Source organism: Asterias amurensis, chromosome 1 (genome assembly GCF_032118995.1).
Source record: "Asterias amurensis chromosome 1, ASM3211899v1".
NCBI classification, from domain to species: domain Eukaryota; kingdom Metazoa; phylum Echinodermata; class Asteroidea; order Forcipulatida; family Asteriidae; genus Asterias; species Asterias amurensis.
Genome location: NC_092648.1, coordinates 4,636,296 through 4,663,474, shown reverse-complemented (window position 1 = coordinate 4,663,474; position 27,179 = coordinate 4,636,296). Strand labels below are relative to the sequence as shown.

Genomic DNA, 27,179 nt, shown 5'->3' with positions numbered 1-27,179 from the left:
GCAGTTTTGAAGGTAATTCGTTGGGTATTTTTGTCATTTTGGGGCAATTTTTGTGTGACAGTCAGAGAAAGTGTTGCTGTTTTGAAACATTGTCTGGCTTTCACTGGGGCGCTATGACTATAATGAGTTAATGACCGATAATGTCAAAATTTCGAAAAAGGAATACAGCCCCAGTTACTAATAGTAATACTGGGCATGCTGGGTCTCCTAGTGTTTGTTGGGAAATGTTCTATTTAAAGCAATCCAACCATCATGGCCAATTGAGTACTAAAAAATATAAATAAAATATAGTTGTTTGTGTAAAACTGTAACAAATGTAATCAGTGGCAGTCTGGTATGAACATTTTGCCCAAAAAAGATCTGGTGTTCTCGAATTGTTAAATTTACATTCAGATTACCGTATCCTGCCAAATCATCAAATAATGCCACCACTTTTCACAAATTTTTGAGTAAATTACAAAATTAGATATTAATTATTCACTAACAAATGAAAAACTAAAAGAGGTGGCAGGATAGCCTATAGAAAAAGTCTCATTCTGTTCTGGAAACTATAAAAGCTGAAGACAAAACACGAACTATTCTCTCGCAGGGTGTCGTCTCGATGCGAACCCGCCGCCGTACATTTGAGCGTGTAGACCCACCATCACTGCACCATCCCGTGCCTGGCTGGCCACACACGGGACAAAGTCGGCCGGGGGCCAGTGACGAAAATGTCCCAAAGTTTCGTTTAATTATTTGTGCGAGAATACATTATAAACTCCCAGAAATCTTGACAAACAAGTCAGTAACTTACCGTCGCACTTTAGTGGTAGTTGTATCCATGGAACTCAGTAAAATCTTGGATTTGTTGGACAAAATACACAGAGACACGTAGACTGTCATCTATTTCTCTTTAAAAATGGCGGTGGAACTAGTTAACACGCTGATTGCGTCCCTGTTGAAGTACGCAAGCGCAGAGCTTTCAGAAACTAATTTGCATTTACCACTCAATGGCCATACCCTGAAAAAAAGAATAATTGAATCGTCATTACAGTTTTGATTTGTGTCCAAAATTACAATACTCCTATTAAAAAAAACGAATAAACTGAAAATTACAAAAGTAATTAGGTAGGCCTTCCTCGCATGAAATTTGCGGCTTGTAGTAACACACATGACACGCACATGATGTGGACTCAGAAATAATTTGCATACTTAACTCCTCCCCCTTGAATTATTTGGACGGTTTTGTGCTTTATCTAAGGTTACACCACTACCTCCATGGTTTACACACGGAATTTAAAGAAATAATAAGGCAACAAAGAAGAAAAAACAACATACTTTTAGCGTCTAGCTTCCGGCGCGATGTGGAAACATCGTTCAGGAATTTCCTTTAGAAAAAACTCTTGGCCAATCAGCAACAAGAAAGCAAAGCTCTCTAGAGAGTAGAGGGCGCACTTCCCTTTATGACAGCCTGATTATGTTTTTCCTTCATTTCACACATGTATAAGGCCGTGTCCGAAACGGCGACTTCGGCTACAAAAATAAACGTTTTTTTTTTAATAAACAATAACCGTGGACACAAAATACAGAAAAGTACAAAAAGATAGTTCAAAGGTTTTAGTTTTGTTCATTCCTTATTTTATAAATACATATATACACTTTCATAAAAATGTTTAACTGAGGATCAACAAAATTTGGTCACATTATGTGCACAGCTATACATTTCTGTTTTTAACATACTTCTTGCAACCTTTTGTATACAACTATCTTTGTCTAACAACGCAGCAGAAATAATCTTGACATCGCCCAATTTTAACATTAAATGATAATAATTTTCATTTACTTATACAGTTTTAAAAAGGGGATGCAAACCATCCACTACTGCATGTCTTCTGTTTATAGACAAACCTTGTTTGTCCATTCAAAACCAATCTCTCAAAATGTATAAATCCTCCTAGGCCCAATTTCATAGAGCTGCCAAAACACAAAATTTGCTTTAGCACAAAAACAGCTTGCTTATTTTACACATGTTCCTGTTTACTTAGCAGAACAATTGGCTGGTAATCTACTTTTATTACACAAGGACTTTTTTAGCTTAAGCAAATTTTGTGCTTATCATTGGGCTCTGTTAAAGACACTGGACACTATTGGTAATTGTCAAAGACCAGTCTCCTCACTTGGTGTAGCTCAACATATGCATAAAATAACAAACCTGTGAAAATTGGAGCTCAATTGGTCGTCGAAGTTGCGATATAATAATTAAAGAAAAAACACCCAAAATTTGTGGAAAGTAACTTCTTTCTCGAAAACTACTCCACTTCAGAGGGATCCGTTTCTCACAATGTTTTATACTTCCAACCTCTCCCCATTATTTGTTACCAAGTAAGCTTTTATGCAAACAATTATTTTGAGTAACTACCAATAGTGTCCACTGCCTTTAAGTTTCTGAAGGTTTATGCTTACAAGTAATATACATTGTGGGGTGATATTTAGGTAGGAACACTGTACTTGTGGAGTGTTTTAACGGTAAATATTAGCAAAAAAGAGACAACACGCTTACACCTAATCCATTTCTTTTGCAACAAGAAGCACGAAAATCTGCTTACCGCGAGGCAGCGCTATGAAATTGGGCCCTGAACATACAACTTAACTAGCACAAAACAATTTATATAAAAAATTATGCAATATGTAATTTGTTCTTAATTTCCATAAAATTCTTAACATCTCAACAAATCTCTACATAAGACTGAAGATGCTGCTTGGTTTCCTTAGGCTTTGACTTCTTTCCAATCGAGGTTTCTTGGCTTTGGGGGCTTGGGATGATGGACTCTCACTGGTTGAACGCCGCAACTGTCAAAAAACAAAACAAACTCATCATAAAAAAAAAACTGTGGCGTGTCATGGCCTAGCTGTTAAGAGCACTGGATTCAAAGTGGTTTCTGCTCTACCATCCAAGCTTCTGATTGATGATACCCAAGCCTACATCCATATGGACTGTAGTGGGGGTAACCCTGTTTCAGCCCTAGGAGTAGGTGGCAACGGTCCCTAAAAAATAATTGAAGCCCACACCTGAAGTGGAGACTTGCATAACAAAATATACAACTAAACTTGTTCTAACAGGGAGTGATTTTCGTTGTGCAAATGTTTTGTTGGCTCACTGAACTCTACTAGTCAGGGAATATCGTCAGATGTGGCAGGTGAAACTTTGAACCATTGGGGAAACATCTGTTCTAGAAAAACAACTTTATGGTTGCTACACCAGAATGCTACGCCAGGAACTTGGTGTCGGGAGGGAAGAACAAATTTCCAACTCATAAGACCTCTATCTAGGGATCCCAAGCTTAAGGCCAAAATCTTTGCAAAAAGAGTGAAGTTTGCAGGGCACTGCTATCGCCACCCTGAGCTTCCAGCCAGAAAGTTTGTCCTCTGGGAGTCTGAGCAAGGTCAAAGCCCAAAGAGGTTGAGGTCATTTGACCTGATCTACTCATCAGAAGGGACACTGGGTTTGTGACAGCTGGAGAAATATCCACATGCATGAGAGACAGGTGGATCTGGGGACAATCAGCTGTAACATCATTGACCGAGGACACCACTCGAAATAGAAGAAGACGAAATCGGGCAAATGTGCAAATAGATCTGTTGCAGCAAGCGGCGCTTTTGGGAACAGCGAGCATCCTTAGAAAATCCTTGAGACGTAAGGCTACGGGACATAGCCAGACTCAAGAAGATACTGGTACAAAGGAAAATGTTATCTTTGTTTTGCATGCTGTGATAAGATGAAATAATAATAATACCTGTGGTTTTTGGTCCTCGTCTTCCTCTGCTGGGGTGGCGATGGATTGGAAGAGGACACTTCTGGATCCTCTGGAGGTGGGATTACTGGTCAGTGGTTTCATCATTGATGCAATCTTAGCCAAATCCCCTTTGCTCCTCTTTAAGAAAGAGCCATGACGGAACTAAACAGACAGGGAGAATAAAAACAATAATAACAAGTTCTTGTAAAGGCCAAGTCAAACAGGCCCCGAAACGAGAACGAAAACGATACAAATGTACGCCCTCGATTGGTTGAATGAGCGTGGGCGTGTTCTGCGTGGAGCATTTCAACCAATCGAGGGCGTGCATTTTTATCGTCGTTTTCGATCTTGTTATCGGGGCCTGTGTGACTTAGCCTTAAAGCATAGCGCATTTCAACAGGCCTATATGCTTTGTTTTTTAAATGGCAAGGGCACCAAGGCATTTTCTCCTTGGTAAAGGGCACCCTATGAGGAAGTTTACAAAGGTGCTGTGGCGCAATATGCTGCCAATCAAACACCAGGGAAAGCCACTTCTCTTTTCGATAAATAAAAAGTGCACTGGGTTCTTTTACATGCACAACGCATAAGACAAATGGCGTTACGTCCCATCCAAAAGACACGTCTGGGGCTCAAACCCACACTCTGCTGATCAGAAACACCAGTTCTTGAGTCTGATGTTGTTCTTAATCTGTGACTTTTCAATCTGGTTTGTTATAATAAGTATATCATTTGATAATATAAACTATTCATTTGATGTTTGGGGAGGGTACCTATCAACTGGTTACACCAATCTACTTTGCACTAATAACAATATGTTTATGATAGCTCACATTCACCTGTAATAGTTATTTGGGGGGGATATTAACTGATTTTGTTCTTTTATTTACCTTGACTGGTTTAGGTGATTTTATTCTGGTGTCCGTATCCTTCTTTGTTGGTGGTTCCTCTCCGATTGCATCTTCACGCTTGGTTTCTGTATCATTAAATAATACAAGGCAAATCAATTTGTTAACTGTTTTGTCTTCATGCAAATCCTGCATTGTTTGTAAGGCTGTATCCGAATTGGTGGCTACAGCTACAACTACGGCTGTTGCTGAGGGTGTTGCTAGGGACATCCTACTACACTTCAGTTCAACGCATGATGACGCGGAAATCTAGCCATAGCTGTAGCTGCCAATTCGGATACGGCCTAAGTCTGCCGTCTTATATACGCCTTGTTCCTTGAATACATTGCGAATGTACAATGCTTAATATAACCACCAGACTATTTTTGTCTGTTTGCAGGGACAACCCATAGAGTTATATATAAGAACTACGGGGCGCACTGGCCATTTTCTAAGTTGACAAAACAGGCATTGCTTAGCGTGTGTTTGTGTGACCATTTTGTAAGTTGAAAAAAAAGCATCGCGTAGCGGTCAGTAAACACCAAATCTAACGTGTGTTTCATATTTAACGCGCGTGTCTCCTTGCGGTCCCGTCGCGTTTGTGCAAGAAGCACCACCCGTGGGCCCTCTAGTTCTTACATATAACTCTATGGGACAACCATACAGAATGGGGTGCACGTGTCTCCTTGCGGTCCCGTCGCATTTGTGCAAGAAGCACCACCCATGCGCCCTCTAGTTCTTATATATAACTCTATGGGACAACCATACTTTTAAATGTCAACTGCTTTTCTGTTGAATGAAATGAAAGAGCATCCAGCAGCATCTAGTTCTTTTCGTAAATTATGTTGTCATGAATAGTCATGAGCGACTCATTTGGTTCACCTAGTAGGTAGTCGCGGTTATTTTTGTAGTAGTGGTGGCTTCACAATTAACTGAGTACTTGAGAAAAGGTAGTCACGACTCGACTAAGCAATCGATAGTCGCGACTTCTGCACTAGGCGCCTAAGCTTACTGGTAATAAACAACTACCTTTCTTCTTCTTGTTGACGGCCGTCTTCATGAAGATATCAAACTGACTGCTCTCTTCCTCATCACTGTTAATATCATTAGCAGCCTCGCCTTTGGGTTTCTCCTGAAATGAGAAATAATAAGAAATAATAATAATACTTGGTTCTCATACAGCGCTTGATCACACCCCTAAGGGTGTATCAAAGCGCTCAGTATTATTTCTTGCAAAGGTATAAGGAGCTCCGTACTGAAGTATGGGAACTATTTCTTTATAGCACCATGTAACGGTTTACATGGTGCCCCTTCTCTTTACCATAATTGCAATGGGTTCTTTTACATGACTTACACAGAACACGGAACCATCGGCTTTACGTCCCATCCCAAGGACGAAGCATCATGGTCAAGTGTCTTGCTAAAGGACACAAAAGTCACAACTGTTACTCGAACCCACACTCTGTTGATCAGAAATATCTGAGCTTGAGTGCTCTTATCTGCTTGGCCATGACACGCCACAAAATCGACATTCATAGTGATAGTACACAAAGTCGGGGCTTTTGGAGAGAGGTTTTTCTTGGACAGGAAACTTTTTTTTAAACAAATTTTTGTTTGTTTCTCATCTTTGTGATTTGCTTCACTTTTAAGAAGTTTGGACTCGAAAAATCTAGCTAATTGTACTTGTGACATGGGCCGAATTTCATAAAGCCTGCAGGCACAAAAGCTTGCTAAGCAGAGAATAGGGTTACTTAGCAGAAACAGGTTACCAGCCAAAATTACATGCATTATTGTGGCTGCCTGGTACCCCGAACAATTTTTGCTTAGCAAAGAAATTTGTCACACAGTATTTTCTGCTTAACAGCTTTATGAAATTGGGCCATGGTAGTTTGGCTTGTAACCTTATCCTGGTGAGCGTAATTTTGTGAGACTTAGCTAAGTAGGATTTGAAACTTTGCATGGTGGAAATACGATATGGAAAGGTTTGCGGTAAGACCATGTAATGACTATCTCTAAAAGAGTTAGGGGTGGTTCTCAAAAGAACTCTTGGTAGATTTAGCTACTTGGGACCAAGGATAATGCTGTATGAGTATTCTTGATCACCCACCGTCTTTTGTTCACTGAGCCACTGTTCTCTCTTGTGGCGTTCCATCCTCCATTGAGTGTCCTCATCCTTCTCACCCTCTCCATCCTCATCATCGGAATTGACTGGGAAGGAATTCATCTCAGAATCACCATCTGTTAAGAAAGAAACACCCATTATTAGCTCTGAGACTTAAAGATCGAGTTCAGGCGGTGTAATCTTGTGTATCAAGAACACATAGGAAGCTGTTCTTGTTTCATTGATGCAAAGGACGATGTGATATAGCGCCACAAAAAGTGATTCGGTAAGGTCAAAGTGACTACACAGTAGGTTAGTCAAAGAGGCTGGTTTCTCTACCAGCAAAGAGTCTTAGTTGATAATAGCCATGCCTACATCCTTACGGACCGTCATAACCGTGTTTCAGCCCCAAGAGTGAGTAACAGAGTGCCTCTGGTGGCAATCGATTGGGGCATACATGTATCCTAAATCAGTTGAGTGTTGCCCTCACCTTGGAGTGGCCATCTGTAGCCTTGTAATGTCAAGCGTTCTCTCATTAACAAATTATAAATCAGTGCAGTTGGCTGCCTAGAAATCGCCCTGTTGGGATGGATTTCACAAAGAGTTAAGACTAGTCTTATCTCGAGTTCGGAAGAGATACTAGTCCTAACTTAGGACTAGCGTAAGGTGTTGTAGCCACGGTGGGCAGTGCTGGGCCAGGGCTCAATTTTTGTCCAGCACTCTGAGAAAAATACATTGTGCCGCACAGCACAGATTTCAAAACACTGTCCACTGTGCATTGAACACAGTCAAAAGGCCATTCAACTTATTGCATAGCCCCATAACAGGAACAGTTTGAAAACCTGTCCCCATTAGTTTTGTTGATCCGCTCGCCCTTGGCGGACTTTGTAATTGTTGTATTTATTGCCCACCACTAAAATTTGTCTAGCAACAACCCTGGTAAGGACTATCTTTGTGAAATTGACCCCTGATTTACCTAGGTTTCTCCATCTGAACTGTCTAGTCCGCCCTTTGTTGTCAGAGTACAAGTCCCCATCAGGGAGGTACATCTCCTTGTAGAGACGGAGTTGTCTTGCATCGTCGTCCTCCATTGTCTTCCTGTTGATCATTCAGGATAAGAAGTGTAAGTCCTGGGCCAAATTTAATAGCTTAACAGTAAGCAAATTTTTGTGCTTACTGCAGCGTGAGAGTATTTCACAGATAAGCATGAAAATTAGGCCGCCATCTTGCGCGTTCACCATGGATTTGCAATACGACATCATTATTTTTTGCAGTAAGCACCGGTAGGTTAGCATGGCTTTTCGTGTGCTAATGGTAAGCAGCGCTATGAAATGGGAACTCAAGCTCTGGTGTTTCTGTTCAGCAGAGTGTGGGTTTGAGTCCCGGTTGCGTGTCCCTGAGCAAGACACTTAACTATAAATGCTTCTCTCTACCCAAGGGTAAATGAGTACCATAAAATTGGGGAGGTAGTGCTTTCTGCTCTACCGGCCAGCTTCGGACTGATGATACCCAAGCCTACATCGGTATGGACTGTAAAAGGGGTAACCCTGTTTCAGCCCTAGGAGTAGGTGGCAATGGCCTCTGGACAAAAATAATTGTAGCCCACACCTTGAAGTGGCCTTCAGGCCTTGTGTGTCTGGCGACATTAAAAAAAATTTAAAAAAAATTTTAAAAAACCTGTTAGGGCAGAGATGGTTCATGTGATTGATTTAGCCGAGTACTGCATATTAATGTTGCACAGGCTGCATACTCCCCAGGGAGCTGAGATGGTTTTTGGAATGATTTAAAAGGATGCTGCAGTGAATTCAAATAAAACAGTTAATTTTGCTGTCATTTATTTCTGATATATGTATTGAACATCAATAAAATGTGTTTTGTTTATTCCCGACATATCTGACTTGCGTACTTAGCGAATAAGTCATCCCCCCCCCCCCCTTTTGTGGATTGTTTCCGGCCCCTACCATCGACGTCACGTCGGGAATTCAAACATATCGTCGGCAAAAAGAGTCTGGTCCCTAAATACACGCGCCTAGGTACCAGGCCACACAGTGCACACGTCTCTATATGCACACAACCAGGGGGCCCGACGGCTCGGGTTACCGACATGACGTCACGTTTATGCAAATGAAGGCTCCCTTTTAGGGGCGGGTCGGGTTCCCCTTATCTCTTGAAAACCATTTTAAAAATACTTGCGCATTTAATAAAAAATATATAAAATATTTCAGGTTTAAAAAGTCATGTTTAATCGTTTAAATGAAAAGAAAAAAAACTGCAGCCACCCTTTAAGGCCCAGTGACCAGGGGTAATAATGTTAGAGCGCCATGAGTGTCACTGCTAACTGACCTGAGCACTTAAGAAGCCACTATTATGATTATTATTATTGCTCGACTAGGAAACACTTAAAAAAAAAAGTCTGAATACAGATAAAAGTCTGATTATATTTCTCACCCCTATAATGACAGACTTACATGTGTACTTTGCTGACTCCTTCTCTGAGTTGATCTTCAGTGCCAACGTTGTCTTTATCTGCTTCTCCTAGCTCCAGCTCATCGGGCATATCGTCAGCATCGTAGTCCTCATCAGATCCATACTCGCTCCCTGACAGCTCAGCCTCATTCTCAAAAAACGCCCTGGATACTCTATAAAGAAGAAAGAAGATTATTATTATTACTATTAAAGGCAGTGGACACTATTTGTAATTACTCAAAATAATTTTTAGCATAAAAACTTACTTGGTAACAAGTAATGGAGAGCTGTTGATAGTATAAAACACTGTGAGAAATGGCTCCCTCTGAAGTAATGTAGTTTTTGAGAAAGAGGTAATTTTCCACGAATTTGATTTTGAGACCTCAAAATTAAATTTTGAGGACCCGAAATCAAGCATCTGAAAGCACACAACTTCGTGTGACAAGGGTGTTTTTTTTTCCATTGATATTTCGCAACTTCGACGACCAATTGAGTTCAAATTTTCACAGGTTTGTTATTTTATGCATATGTTGAGATACACCAGGTGAGAAGACTGGTCTTTGCGAATACCAATAGTGTCCAGTGTCTTTAAGTATTATACCTTGGACAGTTTACACACTCTGATTGGTCAAAACGCGATTAAACATGGGGGTGTATTAACAAGTGATATAAAGACCAGCTCTGAAAATGGCCCCTAAACCAGGATACATTGTGTACAACTAGCTGTGTTTGCGCTTTGCACTGTATCGAATGTTTATTCATCTTAGTTTCATTGGCACTTCGCGCACAAGCGTGTACGTGCTGAAAATGTATCAATTTTGGTGTACCAGGTAAATTATATTACATACATCTTCATGCACAGTGAGTAGGGATTTATGTTATGGCCAAAAACTTGCCTTACAAAAGATACCAAACCCTTTATTCAAAGACTTGTACTTGAAAAGTATACTAATGAAAAAGAAGAGGAAAAATGAATTAAATAAATTGTCTTACTTTCTCTTGTTCTTGTCTTGGTGTAATTTTCCTGTAAACATTTTCTTCTTCTGCTTTTCCTCCTGCTGGACCATGAAACTCAACTCATCTTCTGAGTCAAACCCTCCCTCTTCCTCCTCCGCCTCTACTCCCGCATCCTCAAACTCCTCTTCACTATCTCTCATCTCCATCATTCGTATCCTCTTTCTCTTCTTGGGCTTCATCTCCTCCTCCTCGTCGCTAAGGACGACTGGGATGTCATCATCATCACCATGGTTACCCTCAGTGTCGGACAAGATGTGAAAGGATGACTCGCTATGGTTCTCCGTTTCATTGTCGTGTATTTCTTGGGTTCCTTTCTGGGTGGCCTTTCTGAGTTTTCAAAATACCAAGACAACTTTGAGTATAATGATCGCAAATTTAACATTGTTTTTTCTATAAAGTGCAATGATGTATTTTTAAAAGTTTCAGAAGCTTGTCTATGGTTTTCCGTTTTATTATCATGGACTTCTTGTGTTCTTTTCTGGGTGGCATCATTTTGACTGGAAAGATTAGTCCAGAGTTTTCAAAATAGAAAGACAACTTAGAGTATCATGGTTGCAAATTTAACATTGGTTTTTCTATCAAGTGCAATGGTGTATTTTAAAAAATTTCAGAAGCTTGTCTATAGTTTTCTGTTTCATGGTCGTGGACTTCTTTTCTTTTCTGGGTTGCATCATTTTGACTGGAAAGAATAGTCCAGAGTTTTCGAAATAGAAACAACTTTAAGTATCATGATTGCAAATTTAACATTGTTTTTTTTTATCAGGTGCATGGATGTATTATAAAAGTATCAGCAACTTGTGGAAAATATGGTTCTATGTTTCAATGTTGTGGACTTTTTGTGTTCTTTCTGGATAGCATCTTTTTGACTGGAAAGTGTTTTAAACATTTTTTTATTTGCTAGCTTTTTACTGTAATGGCCAGATGCTGAGGATGGGTGTGCCGGTAACCTCTCCCCTCACCCATTGGTTTACTTATTTAAACCGTCGCCTTTAATAGCTAAATATCTCTTGAATGAGTCTTTGAAAACTTTTAAGGCTTTGAGCAGTTTTCACTTTTTTAAAAATGTTTTTGCTTCTCTTTTTACCTGACAAAGCGCCTTGACGCCCTCGCATAAGGCGCTCTATAAATATTTGTTTATAAGTAGAAACAACACTACAGTGCACTGAGTGTCAATGAAGTACAAAGAAAATAAACACGTTAGATTTTTCTAACCCCAGGACTGATACTTTACAGCGGCAATTAGGGCAATATGCCCTCTGTGATTGCCTTGGTGCCCTTGAAATACTCCAGTAGCAATTTACAGTTTCCTCATAGGGTGCACTTTACCAAGAAGAAAATGCCTTTGTGCCTTTGCCCTTTAACAAAAAAAAACAAAAAAGCGTACAGGCCTGTATACCAGTTCCCAAATCATACAAAAGTTAAATAAAAAAACACACACAATCTAACTTACCCAGCGAATACCCCAGAGCAAAGTCCTAGTAACTCGTCCATGTTGCCCTGTGTGTCCGCTACAGGCTGGCTGCCTAGCTCAGAAAACAGACCCTTCCTAATTTTGCTGGAACTCTCTCCCTCTGCAAAAAAAAAAATCAAAATCCAGGGAATTTATAAAAGGGAGTGTAAAAGGTGACGTGTCGTGGCCAAGAGGAAAAGAGCACTGGACTCAAACTCTGGTGTTTCTGTTCAGCAGAGTGTGGGTTAGGGTCACGTCGTGACACTCGTGTCCTTTAGCAAGACACTTTAGCAAGACAATTAACCGTTATTGCTGCGGCCTTCGGATGGGACTCAAGCCATTGGTCCCGTGTGTTGTGTAAGGCATGTAAAAGAACCCAGTGCACTTAACATAAATTAAAGGAACACTTGCCTTAGATAGGTAGAGTTAGTCTACAAAAAGTATTTGTAACCGTTTAGTCATAAAAGGCATATCGTTTGAAAGATGTTTTAAAAGTAGAATACAATGATCCACACAAATTTTTTCCTGAAATTGCTCGGTATTCCTTATATAGGTCATGAACTAACAAGACATGCCATTTTGTGGAGTCAACTTTTTATATAACCGACTGATTTTAACTCTGTTCAAATAGATTAACTTTGTATAAACCAACTGGTTTTGTTCAAATTCCATATTATACCACCTGGTTTTACTGTTTTAAAACTTTTATCAACTGGTTTCCAATTGGTTCCGGTTAATCCATGTTTAACTAAGGTTCAAATTGAATTTTGACCAGGGCAAACAACCATCTATCCAGCAAGTAGGGTGCATACACAAAGTGTTACCGCAAACCACATATACATTGATACCTCACCATGCAATGCCTCAATCCCAAAAACATTTGTTTAATTTCAAAGTGTTTTGTGTCCTCTTGTCTGTCTGTCCGTATGTCTGTAAATGTTTTTTGTCTTTAGTGTCCGTTGTCTGTCTTGTACTGTATGGCATTCCCAAATCGAGCAAACGCTTACCGGGGACTGCCTCTAATTCACTCTAAACTCTACCCTATTCCAACTATTATTTAGTATCATATATTCTGTGCTAAAGGCACTGGACACTATTGGTAATTCCTCAAAATGATTTTTTGCATAAAACCAATACTTGGTAACGAGTAATGTGGAACTGCTGATAGTTTAAAACATTGTGAGAAACGGCTCCCTCTGAAGTAATGTAGTTTTTGAGAAAGAAGGAATTTTCCACGAATTTGATTTCGAGACCTCAGATTAAGAATTTGAGGTCTCCAACCGAAGCATCTGAAAGCACACAACTTGGTGTGACAAGGGTGTTTCTTCTTTCATTATTATCTCGCAACTTTGACGAACCATTGAGCTGAATTGTTCACAGGTTGGTTATTTCATGCATATGTTGAGATACACCAAGTGAGAAGACTGGTCTTTGACAATTACCAATAGGGTCCAGTGTCTTTAATGTAAATCATCATTTGGTATAATACCAGAACACACATTATGTGAAATGGAAATAAATATTGTTGAAAATATTATTATCCTTACCATCTGTAAATTTTCCAGTACAGAGTCCTAGTAGTTCATCAAGCTGGTCTTGGCTCGTATGTTCTTCACCAAACAGTTTCTTCAAACCTGGTTTGGGTTTGCTCGTCGAGCGGAGCTTCAAAAACCTAGCAAAGCAATTCGTTGTTGGTCAGTTTTCACACCAAAAAGACAATGCAAGTATAACAGCAGCAAACTTATATGTCTTGAATTACATAATTAAGGTCCTTTGACCTTAAAGGTAAAGTATACCTTTGGTTTTTGAAACAATTTGATTGTTTTAATTCTATATAAATGTAGATATATACAAAAATGATCGCATTTTTGAGATATAACTGAAAATCCAAAGCAAATATGTTGGCGCAGAAAAAAATTTCCCTACAGAAATACACAAACTGCAGTAACACTTCTCGGATTCAAAGTTTGGGGCATAAAAACTGATAAGTAAATCTTTTATTCAAAATCATCTTACCAAGGCTTTCCTCATAAAACAGAGACCCTACTTTTTCCAGCCATGTTCACCTTTTTTCTTAGTGTGAATTGTGACTGAATTATTTCCTAGTGTAACATGTGAACTTTAAAGGAACACGTTACCTTGAATCGGTCGAGTTAGTCTTTGAAAAGCATTCGTAACCGTTTGATATAAAATGCATATGGGTAGGAAGATGTTGTAAAAGTAGAATACAATGATCCACACACACATGCCTCGAAATTGCACGGTTTTCCTTTTACCTCTTCGACTAACAAGGCCGGCCATTTATGAGAGTCAAATTTTTGACTCCCATAAATGGCCAATCGTGTTAGTTCGCACAGTAAAAGGAAAACCGTGCAATTTCGAGGCAAATTTGTGTGGACCATTGTATTCTACCTTTAAAACATCTTTCTAACCACATGCATTTCATAACAAACGGTTAAAAACGCTTTTTATAGACCAACTCGTCCGACCCAAGGCAACGTGTTCCCTTAATATTTAACATAGCAAATACCTGGGTGCCAAAGTTTGCTAGAGACCCAACTTTTTCGAATCACCTTGACACCTCTTTTCTGAACTCTTTCAGTGCATGTTTTTTATTGCGTTTTAAACCTAAAATGCCCAGCTTTTTTCAAGGCTTTTTGCGAAATTCTTTACCAAACAAAATTTATCTTCCTGATTTCTGTTGCCTTGGTACATCCCAAAGTCAATAGTATATCATGAGTGATAATGTCCACTCATGATAACATGTGTATTAATAATAATATCGAAGTCTTATATAGCGCACGTATCTACCAAACAAGGTACTCAAGGCGCTGAGTATTTACAAACTTTCAGAAAGATAGGTTATTGCAGTGATGAATTTTGAGACCCAAATATTTAGCACCTTATAAGGGTTTACAAGGTGCTACGGCGCATACAGCAGCCACAGCCAGGAACACCGGGGCGAACCCCTTCTCTTTTCGAAAAGTGCACTGGGTTCTTTTACATGCGTTACACAACACATGGGACCAACGGCTTTACGTCCCATTCGAAGGACGAAGCAATGGTGAAGTGTCTTGCTTAAGGACACAGGAATCACGGCTGGGGATCTGAACCCACACTCTGCTGATTAGTCATACCAGAGTTTGAATTCAGTGTTCTTTACCGTTCGGCCACGACACTGCCATTATAGGTCAGACATGATGATTGATGACACATTTTGAGTACTTCAAAAATATTGTACATGTACTGTAATGGCACTTTCAGATTACATAAAATAGATTGTACATGTACGACCATGGCACTGAAAGAGTTAATGTTTATTGTTACCCAGTTTCTTCCTGGTGTAATCTATGTATTTTGGTATCAACAAAGCAATAACTGGGTGCCAGAATTTATAAATTATTTGCTCACCCATTCTCATCCAGAAACTGAGTCTGCGTCTCATCATCATCGTAAGAAAAGCGGAAGCTTTGCGTATCGGCTTGCTGGGTATCCATGGCAACGGAGAGGGAGGGTGAATCCATTCGGAACAGGTCCTGTGAGTCTTCAACGGGTAGCGTTAATTCTGACAGCTTAGAGGAACTCTGAAACAGGAACACAAGAAAAGATTTGTAATTAACAGATCGTATTCAGGAAAGCACTAAACATGTACAAAACCATTGATACATGCGCAGTTTTTACAATGGGTTTAGTGTTGAGTTTACTCTGACAACTCTGATCCTGTGAGTCTTCAACGGGCAGAGTTAACTCTGACAGCTTAGAGGATCTCTGAAAACACAGACCGCAAGAAGTGATTCGTAATCTTAACGGATCATCTTCAGGATAGCACTGAACATGTACAAAACCGTTGTTACATACAGTGCAGTCTTTACAATGGGTTTTGTGGGACGGGAACAACGACGTTACATCCCATCCTAAGGACCAAGCATAATGGTTAAGTGTCTTGCTTAAGGACACAGGTGTTATGACTGGGACTCAACCCATACTCTGCTGAGCTGATCAGAAACACCAGATTTTGAATCCGAAGTGTCCGGTTAAGTGTCTTGCTTAAGGACACAGGTGTCACGACTGGGACTCAACCCATACTGTGCTGAGCTGATCAGAAACATACTGTGCTGAGCTGATCAGAAACACCAGAGTTTGAATCCGATGCTCTTAACCGCTAGGCCATGACATGCAAAAGTATTGCAGTGGTTTCTTTCCTTTCCTTCTAACTCGGCATGAATCACACTGAGAGCACTTTGTGGATTGGGTTTTCAGTCCCTACCTGACCGGGCCATGGGTTTCCCTGGAATAATGTAGCACTGTAAACTCAGTACTTTCCTGAGCTCTGTGAAAAAAATTCACAGGCATACTACTTGGGTGGGATTCGAACCCTGAACAAGGCATACTACTTGGGTGGGATTCGAACCCTGAACATTTGCAATTGTACAGTGTCTTACCAACTAGACTACCAAGATTACCCAGTAACTAGAGACAGAGCTCAGTATACAATGCTAAACAGTTTATTGGTAAAAACCAAAGTTAGTATTAGAGAAAGAGTTGAAAGAGACTTAAACACAAACCTTTGCTATCCCATTCAGCAGAGACTGGTGTCTTGAGAATGGAGTGAACGCTTCCTTTCTGTCTTCGACAGACACTCTGCGATCGAGCTTCCTGACCACACCTCCCGGTTGAGGACCAGGCATCATAGAGCCAAGCATCTCATAGCTGGTATCCATGCTGTTTGAGCTGGTGTCCAGAGGCTTGAGGAAGTCGTGCCCCGAATCCTCTGACGGGGTTGCTGGAGATTTTAATCAGGGCAAAGAAAGGATAAGAATTCAGGCCTGGAGTTTCATCTTTGAAAGGGCAAGGCAACTTTCATTTTGCAAAAGGCACTTCCAAGAAGCACCAAGGCCAAGACTAGGGGCAACAAATGACATGGCGGTTGTGGGTTGCGTGTAACTTCAGGCCTGAGATTTATGGGAAATTGTAGGGTGATTGGGTTGGTTTAACGGTACATCCTTCCTTGCCTTCCACCTCTAGGACCCAGGCAGGCCTGTATGCTTTGTTTTTGAAAGGGCAAGGCCACCAAGGCATTTCTCCTTGGTAAAGGGCACCCTATGAGGAAATTACAAATTTCTACTGATGTATTTCAAGGGCACCAAGGCAATAACCAAGGGGCACGAAGAGTATCTGGCTTGAGGTTTTGTGAGAATCCATGTATCCTTACCGGAGCAAACTTGCTGTGCTCCTGCAAGAGTGGAATCCAAGGCCTGTGATACAATAATTATGAAAAACACTTTTTCTCTCATATTAAACGTATTCTTAGAAAGTTTCATTTCGCCTGGGTTAGAAACTTTGTTTTACCTTGTTTTGTTTTCTTGACGGCACTCCAGTTGAAGCTTGTCCTACCCAGCGTTGAATCAGCAGTCCTGTCTAACTCACTACTCCCCGTGGTCCCTCCATCGGTGTTACTTGTTGACTCAAACAGATCTCTCGTCTTCTCCTCGTGTATCAGGTCTTTCTTGTTAGAATGTGACCGTCTCAAAGACTCGGAGAGTTTAAAAACGTCGCTGCTGTCGGACGTGTTGCCATGACCGCTCTCCGAGTCTAGAATGAGTGTGTCGATGGACGATCGGTGCAGTGGTTTCTTGCTGTTTCTTATGTCGGATGCATTCGTGGGTGTTTTGCTCAGTGGGTGGATGTCCTGAGAGGATTCGTCTGTGATAACAAATACACACAATGTGTGCTGTTAGGACCTTGTCATACGGGACAAATTTTACAGGCAGAACTTTTTTACTTGGAGGAAACCAACTGCAAATATTCGAACATTCAAAACAGAATGGCTTTTCTTCTTGGAGACTGCCTGGAACTGATTGCCTGCAAATTGCCCCTTTTCAGGCATGCAACTGAAAAAAAAGAGGAAAATTTTCGAAGGCACAACGCAAGTGCGGAGCGAGGGACATGAGACCCACAATGGTACCCTAGAAAATGTTGAGGTTTATTATGCTCTAAGGTGCATTGTTAGCATGTACTAGGCTTATTCTACATTATTGCAGTTGTGTATTGTTGTTGCCATGCATATACTAGGCTATTATTATTTTAGCGCCGATAATTTTCTTTTACGCAGAATTCTGCGGAAACGCGGAAGAGTTGCATGCCTGCTTTAGTAATGCCTTAGAGTAATTCTTTGTGACTATTGGGTCGTCCCATGTCAAATCACCTAAAAAACATGGAATTTGAACCCTATTCTCAAATTTGGTTTATTTGGTAATTTTGGTTCAACAAGCTCAAATTTTTAGCTCCATCCCGTTTTCGCGCTACAGCATGTTCTTTCTCTATGATTTATCTTAAAAGCTACCGATATTCAAAAGCCATAAATCGGTTACCACTCAGTCAAATTGGGTAAAATTTGTGTTTTTGGAAAGGAAATTGCATAAGTATTTCAAATCTGCCATTTCTTTTTATGTAGGAATATCTGTATGTTGAGGTTTGATAACCTTTTGACCTAAACTTTGACCTTGAATGAGACTTTGCGGATCACGTGATTTGGAGATGCACTTCGGTGAAAATTTACCACCATATGTTTCCTCCACAATATCAAAAATTGTGGGATATAATTTTTTTGCTTGTTTTGAAAGTGGCCGGGAGAACCTATTAGTTTAAAAATAGCCTCTCCTCTTACCTAGATTAGGGTTCTCGTTTCCATCTTCTTCATCGTCTGCATCCAGGTGGAGTTCCAATGTCTTCATCGACTCCTCTTCTTGAACCTTGTCCTTTTTCATCTGTGCAAGTTCCTCCTCCTCTTCCTCCTCATCATCATCTTCAAGAACGAGCTTATTTCTCCTCTTTGCATTCTTGGGAGCCAATATCTTACTGTTTTCCTCTTCCTCGTCATCGGTAAGGTCGGTAAAAAGATCCACCTTGAATGGTTTCTCGTCCTTATTATCAACATCTTCTTCTTCTTCACTTTCTTCTGCCCCTTCCTCCTCCTCATCGTCTACAGAGTCACGTTCACTATCATCATCTTCATTGTCTGCTCCTGGCTCATAATCATCGTCATCTTCATCTTCGTCGACAGCAGCCTCCCGATTCACAAACGGGGATTTCTTGAACTGATTTATGATGTATAAAAAAAAGGTTTGCGATTAAGCCTAGGCAACTAGTGAAGTTTACTAATCGACTAGTCGTGCCTCAAACAGTCGTAACTTCGACACTAGTCGCGACTAATGCTTAATTCCATAATAATTAATGTGCGACGCCCTACAGGTGTGAAAAGCGCAGTATAAAAAATTGTAGATATTATTTGAATACCTTTGGCTTCTTGTCGCCACCTCCAATATCCTCCTCATCATCCGTGTCGCTCTGGTCTGTCATCTCTCCCTCATCTTCGGCATAATCCTCGTTGTCAAGACGATAAGCTTCATTTCGTCTCTGGCGCTCAACTTCTCGTCGTGCTCGCATCTTCACCTGCAGAGTTTCTTTCAGCTTCAGCAGTTTAGCGCCTGATATTGTCAAACAGATGCTATGTTTTAATAGATGGAAATTTGCATCGGGGATAATAAATAAAAAATATTAGTTTTGGTTTTACCCATATACACCGATGACTGTTAGCACTGTATACTGTATTTTCCTGTGCTCTGTGAAACAAAAATATCACAGGCATATTACTTGGGTGGGATTCGAACCCACGACCTCTGCATCAAATTGGAGGAACTCATCAGACCATGCATATCAAGTAGGCTTGGGCAACTAGTCAAAATTACTACTTGACTAGTTGCGCCTCAAACAGTCGCGATTAAATTTAAATTTCCATATTTGCCGCTGGTGCAAAATAGTGAAGTTCACACTGAAAGGATTGAAGGAGTGTATCACTGATGTCTGATTGCATTTCATAAGTAAATTGTATGCTGTCGTGAGCGACACAATTGGTTCATCAAGTAGGTAGTTGCGACTATTTGTGTAGTAGTAGGCGGGACGATTAAAACCGAGTAGTTGAAAAACGTTAGTCGTGACTCTACTAAGCAATCAATAGTTGCGCCTACGACACTAGTCGCACTAGTTGCCCAGGCTTAATATTGTGACAGCTTACCTGGAATCTTTAAGGCTGGGTCTTCATCTTCTTGACCCTCGATGGTCACAGCAACAGTATCCAGCTTAAGGTCCTCCTTACCATCGGCCCCAATCTCCTTGCTTACCACACTGAAAAACAAAATTACTTAAATGTATAATGATTCCAATACAACCCACCTGGGCCCAATTTCATAAAGCCTGTAGTGTAAGCACAAAAAATTTGCTAAGTATGAAATTTCTTCCTGGAAAAAAAACCAAGATTACAAACCAAATTTTAATTTGTTGCATGTTGCTTCAGCTGTTGTTTGCTTATCCTGAAAATCACATGAAAATTTGGTTGGAAATCCTATTTTAATTACGGAAGAAATTTCATGCTAAGCAAATTTTTGTGCTTACAGGCTTTATGAAATTGGGCCCTGGAGTAAAGCCCGGTTCATACTTCCTGCGAATGCGAATGCGAAGCGAATGTTGACGACACAAATTCGCAACAAATAATTTGCTGCAGTTCAACTCTGGGCAACTCACTTGCGAATATCGCTGCAAAAGGAGAGTTGCGACGTCAAATTCACGTCAAATTCGCTTTGCATTCGCATTCACAGGAAGAATGAACCGGGCTTGACTGCCTATAATAAATATGGGATTTGAGGCATTGCATGGTGAGGTATCAATAAAAGTTGAAAAAATATTCACAAAACAAACTGATTGACAAATTGAGTTTTACGTAACAAAGACATTTTGATGTTTACTTTACAAGTACACAAAAATCACATAGTTAATACTCAATATTTTTAATAGTGGCTGTCACTATGTCTGCTTTTGGAAAATATGAATACCAACCTGAGCTTCACCTCCTTTCGTTGTCTCGGTGTACTCTTGGCTGTGTGTTTAACAAACCGCTTCATTAACGAACTGATTCCAGGATTGCAAGGCGTCGCAAATTCTGCCTGGTCATCATCGTCATCATCATCTAGGTCGATGAAAGAGTTAGCGCCGGTGCCACTCAGCCCTGGCGAGAGCTTCTTGAGCTGAGGAAGGCTTCCTTCAAGGAGCTTCAATCGATGAGGCTGACTCTGTGCAGACACGGGTGTCTCAGACTGAGACAAGATGGTTTCATGGGTCGGCGAGGATACATCTCTCTCAAGGTGGTCGTCAAGTTCTTGAGGAATGCTTCCTTCCTCAGCTTCCTGACAGGACTCTTCGGTTTCTTCCACTTTGTCTTCCACGGTCTTATCGGTGATGATAGCTTCAAGTTCATCATCACTGTCGTCCAGTTTCTCAGGTGTCGATGCAGTTTTTGCCTCATTGTGTGTCTCATCCCTAATGTCATCATCCACTTTGTCTTGAACTTTATCATCCACCAGAGCGTCAGTTTCATCTTCTTTATCGTCTGAGGAATCGTCAAGTCTCAACTGAAGCTCACTTTCCATTTCTGATGGACTGTCTTCATCCTGGGGTTTACTGAGCTCTGCATCATCAGGTGACCGTACATCCTGTGACGGTGTGACATCCATATCCATACAATCCAATGTTGGTGAACCTTGCTCGGCTTCGGCAGGTGTTTTGGTGGAAGGTGATGTGGATTGGGACACGGGAGACTGTTCAGGAACAATGGTAGTGCTCTGTACTTGGTTTGGTGATTGGTTAGTAGCTTGCTGCTGGGTGAGGCAGGATATTTGCTGACGTCTTAACGTAAAAACAAAAAATGGAACTTCTTAAAAACAAGATTAAAAATGCTGCTTAAAATGTACCCAGGCAATGAGAGACTTTGGAACGCTAGGTGGCAGTAGACTTACCAGGTAAATTCACGTAAGTTTACAGAGTTCTCAGCATGCGCACATTACCGAGAACAATGGATTTTACCTAATAACTCTGCTGGTTAGTGTCTTGATGCACCTAAAATTGTTCCAGTAGAGATGTACATTGCCCTCCAAGTTCGAGTGTGCACCATGGTTAACTGAAGGTTGACTATTTTGACTCAAACCCAGGCTGGTCGACCATTGGTTGACTACTGTGGTCGACCATTTGGAACTAGCCTCATGACCATTGTTTCTTCACTGGTCCCGATAGCATGTTCCATGCTAACATACGTAAAGCAAAGACGGGAACTAGTGACACTAAACCATGGTGCACTCTCAAACTTGCTCTATGACGACAGCGGGGAGGGCACAGCAGGGGTGAGAGTCATTACTAACGAAAAAAGTCTGAAACTTGGATACAAATTCAAAGGTATGTTGAAATGATGGCATTTCCACCATTTGGTAACCCCTAGGGTTATAGATTTCAAGGAGCTTTTGGAAACAGTATTCAAAGCACTAGAGAAGTAGACCAATGAGCAAGATTTCTTTATTTGTGGAAAAAAATATTGTCTGATTTTCTTCACCAGGCCGACATAAAAAGTCTGATTTCATCCAAAAGTCTGAACAATCTCATCCCTGGGCACATAAAGCTTCCATCCTGTTATACGGCTCGGTAGAGTCCAAAAGTGAAGCTCGCTTTAGTTCTCGTATTAAACTGTACTTACTTGGATGATCCTTTGAGGGATTTTACCGAGGACATTATCCCAGCGAGAGATGGCTTCTTGCTAAAGAAATCGTTTAACGACAGTGGCTTGGGTTTGTGATACGGTAGACTGATATCAGAATCTGTGTACAGAAGCAGAGGAAAGATTACTGCATTAAACACATTGACAAATGAGTTCAAGAGAATAATAGTATATTAATTTTAGTTTCACCGATATACACTTTGTGTGTTGGCACTGTAGACCTCAGTACTTTCCCGAGCTCTGTGAACACAAAATCACAGGTATATTACTCGAGCGAGATTGGAACCGACGATCTTTGAAATTCTCGAGCAGTGTCTTACCAACTAGACCACCAAGATTTCCCAGCAGCTAGAGTTGGTTCAAACGCTTCAATTAATAAACCAGAAAGATTGTTCATCTGAGTAAAGGGAGAACCTGTGGAAAAGGCGCCTCCAGACCATTCGACACCATGGTCTGATCATTCAAGAAGGAAACGACTAACGCTTTGTCAATTGCCTTTTTCCACAGATATCCTCCTTGTTAGTCTCACGCACTAGTACACAGGCCCTAGCTTGGCCCAATTTCATAAAGCCTATCAGCACAAATACTTCCTAAGCACAGGAAATATTGCTTAGCAAAAACAGTTTACCAGCCAACATTACTTTAAGTTTACATTTATGTGACACTCATTTTTTTCTTAGCAAATAAATTGGTGCAGTATTTTCTGCTAAGCAACTGAGTGACAGATATGAGCGCTATATAAGAAACCATTAAAAATATTATTATTATTATCATGTTGTTTAGAACCTACCTCTTATAATGCGCTGACTCTCACTATGGATCTTCTTAACGTCGTCCTTCATGACCCGCCTTCCTCGTGACTGAGCGATTGAAGACTGTAATAACAGAGAGACATAAAATATGCATGGATGAAAATGTGTACACGCAGGCGAAAGTTAGTCAACAATTTGAAGCCGTCACTTATTTTCTTGCAAGTTAGCACACCAATATCAAGGTGGTAAGTTAGCTGCATTGAGAAAAGGAAATTGTCAATGAATTCCTAGAAGAAAAAAAAAACAACGACCAGGGTACTACGTAAAAGCGCATTGAGACGGTCGTTGTGAAATGCGCTATACAAGAACTTATTATTATAACTATTATTATTTAAGGTTTGGTATCTTTACTTTCTGGCTCTTGGCTGACTTTGGCAACGGCTCCGTAGCAACGGCTTCCTCCTGCTTGTCTTCAACCTCATCTTCATCAGACGTATCTTCATCATCATCATCGGAATCAATCACTGCCCTTTTCTTCTTTCGATTACTTGTCTTCTGTCCATCTAAACATATAATGCATCATAAATGAACAAAAAAATTAACAATTGAAACCCAGTCTGTACTTGAATCCCACGGAGCTCTTCACTTTTTCTTAAGTAGCCAACTGGGCTATTTAATAAACTCTGGGTTTAACTTGCCCGCATGAATTTTTAGTAGCCCTGTATTTGAAACATGTTTTGTCATGCATATAAATGTATCTTCCTGATGCATTATGCGAACAGCTTAACGGTAGCATCGCAACCAGTATAGGCAAATCAAGTATAAACCACAGTGTAAAACACTCCAAGCAGGGGATCTCTGAATTTGCAGAATGCATGGAGGTAGGGATTGTAGTTCTTACCTCCATGGTGGGTGGGTGTGTGTTCCAGGAAAATGATATTAAACAAAAATCCCAATTGTTATGAATCAATGAATTAATGTTTTTTTATTTTTATTTTTTAGAGTTTATAAGTTCAAAGCTATCCTGTACTGTACAGCCTGTATTTTAGAATTCTATGGGCAAACCAACTACATGTACAATTAGAACATGGCCTCAACTGTAACACTCAAGTTGGGTCCGGTCCAAACTATAGTTGGGACAATTGTCAAGTTTGGGCGGCTGAACATGTTCATTTAGGACCCATGAAAAAGACCCATTGCACAACGTACAGCGCACTTGCACACGCTTCCATTTTGGAGGTCAAAACATGCACAAAAGGATGGTACACGTGTTTACACGCGTATTGGTGCGTAAATACGTGTACCATCCTTGTGTGCATGTTTTCACCCCCAAAATGGAAGTGTGTGAAGTGCACTACGCACTGGCAATGGGTATACCTTGAAGTGTCGGTGAGGCATTCCCATCAGGAAGATCCGTTTTAGGTGACTGGGGTGAGTACTCATCAGAATCACTGTCGTCGTCGTCAAACAAATCCATGTTGAGAATGGTTTGAGCATCCAAGTGTTGAACCTAGATGAAGAAAAGTAAACAAGGACATGTAAACAATAATGTAGTTTTATTACACTGGCATAAAAATTAAAAAAAACATAAATAAAGAAACAGAAAAGCAAAATAGATAAAACACCAAGCAAGTAAGTGGCAAGGAGGAACAGGTGCCCAGCTTCTGTACAAAGCCATCCTGCCACATAGCATGTCCTCTAATACCCATCCACAGTTTAAAAACAAGCAATGCCTCTGTAAAAAAAACATAAAAAAACAACAACACCCATCCCCCACAAGGGGGGTGGGGGGGGCTTGAAGGCGGGTCTTCATCAAGTATGTCAAATGGTTTTGTCAGCTTTCGTGTCCTCAAAAAAGTGTGTAGACATGGTGAGCGGTGCTGGGCGGGCTAGCCCAGGACTCACAATTTCCCCAAAAATGAATCTAAAAATTGTCCACGGTGCATTGATCTGAGACGGAGTATCAAACCTCACAGAGAAAGAACACAGTCAAAAATGCCATTCAACTTATTGCATGGGCCCATCTAAACGCGTGGGCCCTCGGAAACCTTCATGCCTGGAAGCTTGCACTTAAACATGGATATTACATGTAAGTTGATCTGCTCACCAGGGCCTTGGTGGCTTAGAAAAAAAAAAAGACTTGTTGCCCACTACTAGAGACTAAATGGTCTAGCTACATGTATAGAACGAAATTCCTATAGATAGGCCTACAACCAGGTCACTATATAGTTTCTAGAAGTACAGTCAAGTGTGCCCTACAAATTCAAGTAAAATTAATTGTAAGCTTCTGTGAACATCATGATTATGTTGCAAACTACTGTTTGAGAATGCCCTCAATAAAGAATTGTATTCACTGTCAATTGTCATTGAAGATGTCAATTAGTTGCGATAACCTAACCCTCCTCCCGACGGCGAAGACAGAGGTCCGAGGATGTTTGGAGGAAGGTTATGTTATCGCAAACTAGATGTCAATGTAAAGAAAATGTCTTATTAAATTTAATTGAATGGGTGATTGAAATGAAATTTATTAGATAACAAACAACTATATCTTAAGCAAGGTCAAGGAAACAAGCATTAAAGCCATTGGACCCTTTCGGTAAACAGTGTTGTCCAAGGCACACACTTTGTGTACCACAACTTCTATATCAAATAACAAACCTGTGAAAATTTAGGCTTAATCGGTCATCGGAGTCGGGAGAAAACAACGGAAAAACCCACCCTTGTTTCCGCGCGTTTCGCCGTGTCATGACATGCGTTTTAAAAATAAATCTGTAATTCTCGTTAATGAGAATTTATATTGTTTTGCTGTTTTCTCAAAAAGTAAAGCATTTCATGGAATATTTCAAGAGAAGTCTTTCACCATTGCCTTCTGTAAACCCTGTAAGTTATTTGTAAATCTGTGAACTTTTTTTTTTTTCTGAACCGAAAGGGTCCAATGGCTTTAAAAACAGTCACACTGCCAAATGTAATAAGTTACAAATATGCCATTACACTTTAATAAAATATCCATAACTAGAAAAATCAGTAATTTGACAATTAATATTAATTAAACTCTACTACTAAAAATAAAGAGTATATCGTCATTGTTTGCCTGCAACTGCAATGTTTATAAATGTACACAGTGCAGTGCTGCAAAATCAATGTGGGATTAAAATGGGATTCCGTTGAAAATTTGAATGGGATTTAATGGGATTCAATGGGATTGCCAAATTATTGGTGTGGAATTTGGGACATATTCAATTTTTAAATAGACACTGGATTCAATGGGGTCCCATAATTCATGTATACAATACAATACAATTATAATTAAATTAAACCCAATTGAATCCTGTTGCAGTGTTGGTTGAGTGTTGAATCCCATCATGTAAAACAACGGGATCCCATTGAACCTCATTCAAAATATCAATGGGGACTCATTACATGTAAGATTCAAAGGGAATTTATTTCCTGGGCGGTGTAGTGTTAAAAAAAGTATGTACTGCATGCAGAGTGCAGTAGTGCTGTACTTCTACTTGTCATGCTTGTCAGTGTGTGTGCTTACGGACGGAACGACACACACACAGTCGCCACTCGACTTACACGTCCTGCTCATTTCAACATATATAACACATTTTGATGTTAAACACGACTCATTCACACCTACCTTCATTTTTTCAACACCCAGCATCTTCACCCGAGTTATTCCTTCAATTCTGTGCAATTTTTCCAAACAAATATTGCCTTGTCTCGAAGAAAACCCCGAAATTACAGTTCCGTAAACGATTCCTTTCGAGTTTGTGTACGGTCGGACTTGGCGCGCTCAACTGAATGAACTTTGACCCCAATCAATGGAGACCGTGTGACTAGTCTCTTTTACAAGCCGTAAATTGTTCAGTTTACATCGGTAGTCTTTTTCCAGGTGCTCATACCCCATGACAATTGATTAGTCTAAATTGGCCTTTTTGGGTTATCCTTGGAACCTTTTGTGCAGTCTTTTTTCTTGTGTTCTATTTTGGTTAATCTAATTTCAATGTATTTTCTTACTGTGTATGTATTTTGACATGTTTTTATCCAAATAAACTCAATCGTTTTGTTTTACTTTCAATTCTGATAATAAAACCTTAGTTTTTTCCTTCATCAAAATATTCCTTGCATTTCTT

At 40.2% G+C, this 27,179-nt stretch overlaps 1 protein-coding gene across 1 annotated transcript; it reads right to left on the bottom strand.

Moving 5' to 3' along the window:
- Positions 1-1,623: 1,623 nt before the first annotated feature.
- On the bottom strand, positions 1,624-26,830 carry LOC139943305 (uncharacterized). Its single transcript, XM_071940130.1, has 22 exons — positions 26,684-26,830; positions 24,418-24,550; positions 23,452-23,603; positions 23,079-23,163; positions 22,268-22,388; positions 20,584-21,429; positions 19,766-19,875; positions 18,988-19,178; positions 18,359-18,788; positions 17,041-17,394; positions 16,257-16,474; positions 15,103-15,275; positions 13,239-13,363; positions 11,692-11,812; positions 10,218-10,568; positions 9,227-9,397; positions 7,735-7,856; positions 6,765-6,895; positions 5,687-5,789; positions 4,661-4,746; positions 3,774-3,935; positions 1,624-2,829 (listed from the first exon to the last, which is right to left on the bottom strand). The coding sequence occupies exons 1-22, from the start codon at positions 26,705-26,707 to the stop codon at positions 2,716-2,718; spliced, it is 4,323 nt and encodes a 1,440-aa protein (XP_071796231.1). The 5' UTR covers positions 26,708-26,830; the 3' UTR covers positions 1,624-2,715.
- Between the last annotated feature and the right edge of the window lie 349 nt (positions 26,831-27,179).

Coding starts and splice junctions, on each gene's coding strand:
- LOC139943305 (XM_071940130.1), bottom strand. CDS start 26,707: ATGCTGGGTGTTGAAAAAATGAAG. Junction 23,604..24,417: donor TGCCTCACCGACACTTCAAG/GTATACCCATTG, acceptor TTATATGTTTAG/ATGGACAGAAGACAAGTAAT. Junction 2,830..3,773: donor ACGAGGACCAAAAACCACAG/GTATTATTATTA, acceptor GTTTTTTGACAG/TTGCGGCGTTCAACCAGTGA.